Source organism: Strongylocentrotus purpuratus, unplaced genomic scaffold (genome assembly GCF_000002235.5).
Source record: "Strongylocentrotus purpuratus isolate Spur 01 unplaced genomic scaffold, Spur_5.0 spur5_scaffold_20, whole genome shotgun sequence".
NCBI classification, from domain to species: Eukaryota; Metazoa; Echinodermata; class Echinoidea; order Camarodonta; family Strongylocentrotidae; genus Strongylocentrotus; species Strongylocentrotus purpuratus.
Genome location: NW_022145606.1, coordinates 24,236,355 through 24,244,345, shown reverse-complemented (window position 1 = coordinate 24,244,345; position 7,991 = coordinate 24,236,355). Strand labels below are relative to the sequence as shown.

At 39.5% G+C, this 7,991-nt stretch overlaps 1 protein-coding gene across 1 annotated transcript; it reads left to right on the top strand.

Annotated features, from left to right (window-relative positions):
* The first annotated feature begins 5 nt into the window (after positions 1 to 5).
* On the top strand, positions 6 to 7,780 carry LOC115927651 (MAM and LDL-receptor class A domain-containing protein 1-like). The gene is made up of 7 exons (XM_030993778.1): positions 6 to 62; positions 1,208 to 1,473; positions 4,818 to 4,902; positions 5,313 to 5,483; positions 6,236 to 6,495; positions 6,873 to 6,966; positions 7,623 to 7,780. Exons 2-7 carry the CDS (start codon positions 1,216 to 1,218, stop codon positions 7,778 to 7,780), a joined length of 1,026 nt encoding a protein of 341 aa, XP_030849638.1. The 5' UTR covers positions 6 to 62; positions 1,208 to 1,215.
* Positions 7,781 to 7,991: the final 211 nt, after the last annotated feature.

Sequence of the window (7,991 nt, the reverse complement as noted above, 5' to 3'; positions counted from 1 at the left end):
TGGGGCTTCCCCTACTACAGGCACTGGTCCTCTAGCGGATCATACATTGGGTGATGCACAAGGTGAGTGATATAGCTATTGGGTTTAAGAGAGAGAGAGACAAAGAGAGAAAGAGGGAGAGAGAGAGAGAGAGAAAGAGAGAGAGAGAGAGAGAGAGAGGGAGAGAGAGATAGGAGGAGAGGTGGAGTGAAGGAGTGGGGCTTTCCCTACTTCAGGCACGGGTCCTCTAGTGGATCATACATTGGGTAATGCACAAGGTGGGTAAATCGCTATTGGTTTTTAGAGAAAGAGAAAGAGAGACACATAGACAGAGAGAGGGAGAGAGAGAGAGAGAGAGAGAGAAGGGATGGGGTTTCCCCTACTACAGGCATGGGTCCTCTAGTGGATCATTCATTGGGTAATGCACAAGGTGGGTGATATCGTCATTGGTTTTAAGAGAGAGAGAGAGAGGGAGGGGGAGGGAGAGGATGAGGAGTTTCCTCGCAATGGGCATTTAAAAACTAGCACAGTGTTCATTAGGTAATGCATAAAGGGTGAGTAACCTTTTAATCGGTGTAAAGAGAGAAATAGAGAAAGTCCGACATAGAAACAGAGAGACAGAGACAGAGAGGAAGACACGGAGAGAGAGAGAGAGAGAGAGATAGAGAGAGAGTCAGAGACAGAGAAATAGAGATAAGAGAGATTTTGGTGCGGGACTTCTCCTATCATGAACACTTGTCCATTAGCATATCAGACATTGGGTTACATGCAGGATGAATAACAGTAGGGCATTCCTTCCAAAAATTCGTAGTACAATACGATTGCAACATTTTTGGAAAAAACAATTCACAGTAAATGTTAAAGGCCATGCACGTCACCGATGGAAATGCGCGACATGACGTTCGCACATACGTAAGTTATTTTTGTGTGACTCACAATAGCGCATTGAATGTGCTCTTGAGTTAATTTTTGTTGAGCTCATTGTTATAACGTTGTAGGTGAATAATAGCAAAAGAACAAAAATAATTACCAATGCAGGGATTAAAGCCTATTTCTACAGCACCCCAAGCCATGGAAAATGAACGTTCCATGGCCAGTGTCTGCGTGTGTGTATGGCTATACAATAACATGCTGTAGAAATAGGTACAAAGGGTACCAATCACATTAATGCTCTAGACTCTCGATTGGAAGTCATGTGACTGAACCTACAATTCAACCTCGTCCACAGGTTTCTACATGTACATCGAAGCCAGCTCGGTGGGGGTCGGTGCCAACGCCCGTCTCCTCAGCTCCATCTTCCCCTCTGCCACGGGCTCCTGCGTTTCATTTTGGTATCATATGTATGGCTCCACCGTGGGCGAGCTCAACGTCCGCGTCATCGACGCTCTCTCAGGGTCCGAGGATTACAAATGGCGCCTGTCCGGCCAGCAGACGGCGAACCCGAACGCCTGGTTGGAAGGGAGGTTTTCAGTCATGAACGGAGACGGCATGACAGTGAGTTTTAACGCCCTTAACTGAATTGTTTATGTTCAGATACTATTTGATGTACCCGTTGTATTCGATGCGTCATTTATTGACGGATGACTGCGTCGACCAATGACATGGTCTTTGATGTGCCTTGCTAGATGTACATCGCAGAAGAGAGCGAGCTTAAAATAACTTCACTATTTCTTTTAATATACTCTTTGTTTGCACCCGTCGTATCTGATGCGACATTTATGGACGTATGAATGCGTCAGCCTCTGACCTGGTCTGATGTGCCATGCGAAACTTATATCGTAGAAAAGAGTGAGCTAAAACTGATCATTGCAAACATTACGTCCATACAGTAGGTATTAGTTAATTTTACCTTCAGAGATACGAGATAATAACGCAAGCGAAATAACGCCTAATGGATTCAGTAAATGATAAGCCGATAGTGCACCTATATTTTGTTTGTGACTTATCACATGAATTGTGTATAATACTAATATTGTTATAAACTGTGAAATTATTTGCAATAATACATAATTTAACAACTTAATCGTGCCTACTTTTCAAGAGTGTACCATATGAAATATCGATATCTTGTAATGAGTATTTTTTTTCGTGTGCATTTGAATCATGCATGTAATTTTAATGATGATGGCAGATATGTTTTTTTTTTATTCTTTTCCTTCTTAAATTGTTCATACTGTTTATTTTGATGTTTGTTTCATTTGGTCATCATCGTTCTTATTTTGACAGCCTACACCTACTTCTTATGATTCATTGGTGGTGGTAAGAGTGTCATTCATATGGGATAATCATTATCATAAACATGCTAGGTAGGAAAAACATTTTGGTTCCCCAACCTTTCATCACTAAATGTATGCAATTATTATTCTAACGATTGTGATAATATTATTCATAACAGGTGAGTGAAGTAATTTGTAACGACGCACATAACAAAGATGAGTGCATTAAATCTGATCACATCACGAAAGTGGCAAAGACGTTCAAAGAATGGACCGAAGGTTATTTCAGTAGCCATGTGCGTCACCGATTGAAATATGCAAAAATAACAATGATATATTTCAAAATCCAGATACGGGATATATAGGAAATTCAGTAGAGATAATAAAATTGCTCTTATTTTAAGAAAGTGTTTGCATCCGTATTAGTACATGTTTCTACATTTCACCATTTCATATTGCAATACATGTACTCAGGGGCGGCGATTTCTTTTCATGACCGGGGGGGGGGGGGGGGGGGGGGGGGGGGGACGAAATGCGAGGAACGAGGGAGGAGTGACGTAATAAGCAAAAACTTTTTTTTGGGGGGGGGGGGGGGGTAGAAAAAAATCCGCATCTATCATCACCGCTCTTACATGTTACATGCAGGCCCCGCGGAACGTTTTTCAAAGTGGGAGTGGGGGAGGGGCTAAAGTATTTGCGAACAGATAGATCAAAGCAAGTGGGGCGTAAATTGGCGTGGTGTCCAGGGGCGAAGCCCCGGCGGGGGTCAAGGGGCGGAGCCCCATGAAGCTTAGAGTTGTTAGGCATTTAATAAGGGTCAGATGAGCATATTTTGGTACCTTAATTGTAACGCTTGCATGGAGGTCACTAATCGGAGTGGGCTCCAGGGGGCAAAGACCCCAGAAGCTCATTTGTAAATTATTCACTGGTATCGAATTAGAATTAAACCACGTTCGAATTTTATCGGGAGGGGGAGGGGGGACTGCCCCAAGCCCGAGTGAGTGAGCATAATAAATGAGAGGGGTGAAGGGGACGAAATTGAGTACCCCCTCACAGGTTTTGAAGTTTTGTTGTATTACTAAATTATATTCCTTGGCAAAACTATAGTATGAAAACAAACAATGTTCCTTTTTCACACTTCACTTTTCTACAATATTTACTTGTACATTTTGAAGGATGTTATGCGAGGAAGCATAGCTCCCAAGCCAGGAGATTTTTGCATTTTTATTTGTCTAAACACTGCACTCTTGAGCCCTCCAAAGCCTAATAGTGTGTTGAAGTCTTTAGTCAGTTTTTGCTGTACATTATTTTTTTTGCACTTTTTCAAATTTTCCGGGGGGGGGGGGACGATCCCCTCCTACAAAAATCGAGGGGGGACGATCCCCTCCTACAAAAATCGAGGGGGGACGTGTCCCCCCGTCCCCCGGGATCGACACCCCTGCATGTACTAACTGCAGCAGGTAGTGGTCCGGTAGATTTAGAAAAAAGCATTCAAATTCATAGCAGAACACTGTCAAATTGTTATCGTTTTTACTTGTTTAGGCTTCCGCATTTTATTTATTCTCCTTTTCGATTACGCGAAATGAAATGCAGCTGAATTTCAATTGTAACGTACACAAGGTACATATTTGAAGAATTGAGTGCATTGACCTTCCTTCGAGAAAAATATACTTATCATATCATTTATAGCAAAACATACCATAAGCAATCAAGTAGCTGTCCTTAGCAAAAAGCTCAAACAACGCACCTACTTCTCATAATTTCGTTTAAAGGGTATGGACTTGACAGATTGTCATTCGATGTAATATTTAATCTCCTATAATATAGCGTCATAACATTTGTTACGAAAATCCATATTTCTGAATATGTACCTCATTAATGTGCATCAGCATCTACTTCCATTTATAGATGAGTCGAAGTTCATTAAACCATGTAAGCTATTTAACAGAAAATTGATATGGCCCCGCTGCACAAAACTTACCATTGATGAAACTTTCCCATCAATGGTAACTACTATGAAAACCTTGATTTTGATTGGCTGTTGAGCCCTGTTACCATGGTAGTTGCCATTGATGGCCGAGTTACCATCATTGGTAAGTTGTATGCAACGGGGCCCATGTGTCATCAATACACACAACACACCATTTTTGTAGTGTTACCAAACTTAATGCACACTTTTTGTTCAAGTTCATCGATACGAATTATTTCCTTCATCTGTTACGAATAATCGTATTGCAATACCCAGAAGGCGAACTGAATAACTTTTTTGTTGCCAGGTGGGACATATATTAAGACTTGTCCTGCAACACGTACTATATGCATTTTGCATTCTGAGTATTCAAATACAACCACCTACTATATGTGAATGAAATATTTCTTATTGTTATCAAAAGAATCAAAGGTATGGATGAAATGGAAAAGGTATAAATCTATTCAGAATATCGTGTGAATCTGTAAGGGCTTACAAAAAAAAAAATCTGTTTTGCCAAAGAAGGACCTTAATTGTCCTGTTTGGTTCCTATGTATGCAATGAGTTAACTATAACACCATTCTGTTTCACAAGAGACGAACTGTGGTTTGTTTTGTGTTAATGACGTCTGTCCCCATTTTCATCATTTTCAGATCATGATCGAGGCATCAACCGGCATCAGTTACTATGGAGACATAGCCATTGATGACATCACAGTTTTGGACCAAATTTGCCCAGGTAAGAAGAGAGTAATTTTCCTTTCGAAAACTTTTAACTGGATATATAAATAAATAGTTTCCTTATTTAAACGTATTTGTTTTCATCTGATCAAGTTTTAGTAATTTATTTCACGAGATACTTTGCGTCAAGCTATCCTTTCATTCATTTCTTCTTTTCTTCATCTTCTTATTATTTGTGTTTTTTTTAATCTTCTTCTCCTTCTATTTCTTTTTCTTCTTCTTTTTCTTTATCTTTGTTATCTTCTTCCTCTTCTTCTTCTTTTTTCTTCGTATATTTGTTCTTCTCCCTCTTTCTGTTCTTCTTCACGACAGGATAACATCTTAACAGATTTACATCCAGTATTGTGTTTACTTCCAAGACATCATGGAAGTTAATACAATGTTCTTTATCCCCATTATTTGTTCCAGTATTCCCCAGCACAGCCGATCCTTCTATCTATGAGACGGTAAGCTGTGACTTTGAGATGTCCTTGTGCGGATGGAAACAGATGACCGATGACGACTACGACTGGACGAGATACGCAGGCACAACATCCTCAGCGTCGACCGGTCCGACGAGTGACCATACAACTGGCACAGGTAACCGTACACCCTGACTATTGCTTATGCACGCACCGAACCTCCCTCCCCCTCTCTCTCTCTCTCTTTCACCATATGACTGGCAGTGTAACTACATCAACTCTCTTCTCTTTGCACACACATCACGCCCCCCCCCCTCAATTTCTCTCTCTTCAGTACCATACGCCCTGCATAGTTTATTATCTTTTCAGAACTATATTGATCAATACCTATGTCTCTTTGTAGGCCTTTATTAAAGATTGAAACAGAAGGCGGCCAAACAAAAAAGTACAACTTAATGGGCAACTTAATGGGTCACTTTATTGCAACAGTGCATTACCCTGTGAAGTGTAGGACAAAGTGAATGGGTATTATTATCGAATCTAGTGCTTATGTGTTGTGGTACGGTGGATACAAAAATAAATGAAATACATTGGTAAAACATATATTGATAATGTTCTTTCGTATGCTTCTTATTCCCATTTGTTTTCTCTCCTCTCCTCTATCACGTATTTCCCCCCAATCTTCTAAAAAAGGGTATTTTCTCATGAGGTGTCTATCTTTCTCTTTTAGCGATTCACATACAAAAGCAGTGAAACAGTTCGTGAATAGCAAATTGACTCACTCAAAATTTCAATTAAAAAACGAAACGAATAGCTATTTTGCGGGCAAATAGTCTGTTCTCTCTTACAAAATGGCATAAACAAGTACGACATTCTACTGACGTTTTACCACATAGTAATATCTTCTTTATACTCATTTCCATCACCCAGGGTATTACATATACTTTGAGGCATCGAGCGGTGTTTTAGGCAGCACCGCCCGGGTGAAATCCCTGATGATTCCCGCCACTCCAGCTGGGGCCTGTCTTCAGTTCTGGATCCATATGTACGGTACGACGATGGGGGCGCTAAACCTCTATCTTTACAATACCTTTGACGGAACGACTACGTTGGTTTGGAGCCAGTCAGGGACACTCAGGAATACGTGGATTTACCAACAGGTGGATCTAGTATCAAGTCAAAACTACGAGGTGAGTTGTTATCATGTTTTGTTCTGTTATATCTTCTGTCAAGAAAAAGATGAGCTATGGTAAAGGTATAAAATAATGAGTGAGTTTTCCACACAAACAACATTATTATTATTATTATTATTAACTCTGACTGATAGCAATACCCCATTAAAAGGTATTTTCCTAAAATCTATAAAACGAACATGACTAACAATAATTTTACTGCTCACAAAATTACATTTTGCTAATGATGACATCGAATGATATCACAGATTACTATTAGTGGTTGAAGCGTGCATTATGGTGAACGTCTTTCAAATAACATCGTACCATAAAACAAAGCGAACACCTCCAAATCTGTCAATTTTGTGAATCTTTTTTCTTTCTCTATTTCGTAGCTAATCTTTGAGTCTGTTCGCGGATCAGATTTCCTGAGTGACATAGCACTGGACGACATCCTATTTGATTCATCTTCATTATGCCCGACACAAAGTAAGTTATTTTTAAATATTATTTCTGCATCAGTTTGATTCTTAAGATACACAAACCATTTATCTCAAGAACAATTCTCTCTTTTGGGATTAGCAAGACTACATAAGTCATAATATTTATGATATTAGGTCCAGTTTGCATATTAAATATTTTCTGAAAGAAACCAAGCAGTGATAGTTTTACTTAATTGCCATTATTTCATATTTGTCATGATTTAATATTCCTTTTCCTTCTGGTCAAAATGATAATAATATAAGAATTTTAAATACTTTTCATCAATCTTGCATCAAAGATGTCACATTTCTTCAATGATGAGTGGCCTAAGGATTACATGATAAGATAACACATTCACACGCATGAGAGCCTACACACAAACAAATTACATGAACAATCTTTAAAATATGCATGTTCCCACGTAAACAGAACAGTGTACATTTGAATAAGATGGCTCGTAGCGGAATACAACCAATCTTTTTCCCATCGGTCTTCTCAACTTATCTTAAACTTCCTTAGACAACACGTCTTTTATGAAATAATCCTCTGTGGATATAAATGTGCTTAGATATTCATGCCGATATGCAAAAAGTTCTTCTTTTTGTTTAAAGTATCTATTGCTAACTAATATCAATATAATATGCATGTTCCCACCTATACAGAACAGTGTACCTTCGAGCAGGATACATGTGGCTGGCGGCAGGATACCACCGATGATGGTCTCGACTGGATCAGAGGTACAGGGGCGTCCTACCCGACCGTTCCGACGGATAAAAGTACTAGCACTTCGAACGGTAAGACCGATGCTGCGCTTCCTTAATATCTAGATGGTGTCCTTTGAAAACCCAGGGCATGCATTGTGTCATATGTAAAAATTTGATGACTTCCAATTTTTAAATAAAAAAGTACATCAATTTCAAATTCGATGTCTTGAACTTGTGCTTGTTCCAGTTTAGGATGCAAACGCCATTGTGATCGGATTAGCTTGTGGGTGCCTGTGAAATGATTATTATGGAATGCTCCTCAGAGAG

What these genes read in the sequence shown, in the direction of transcription:
- LOC115927651 (XM_030993778.1), top strand. Translation starts at nt 1,216, where the DNA reads ATGTACATCGAAGCCAGCTCGGTGGGGGTCGGTGCCAACGCCCGTCTC. An exon ending in TGACCATACAACTGGCACAG is followed by an intron (nt 5,484 to 6,235) that starts GTAACCGTACAC and finishes TCCATCACCCAG; the next exon opens with GGTATTACATATACTTTGAG. An exon ending in TATCAAGTCAAAACTACGAG is followed by an intron (nt 6,496 to 6,872) that starts GTGAGTTGTTAT and finishes TCTATTTCGTAG; the next exon opens with CTAATCTTTGAGTCTGTTCG.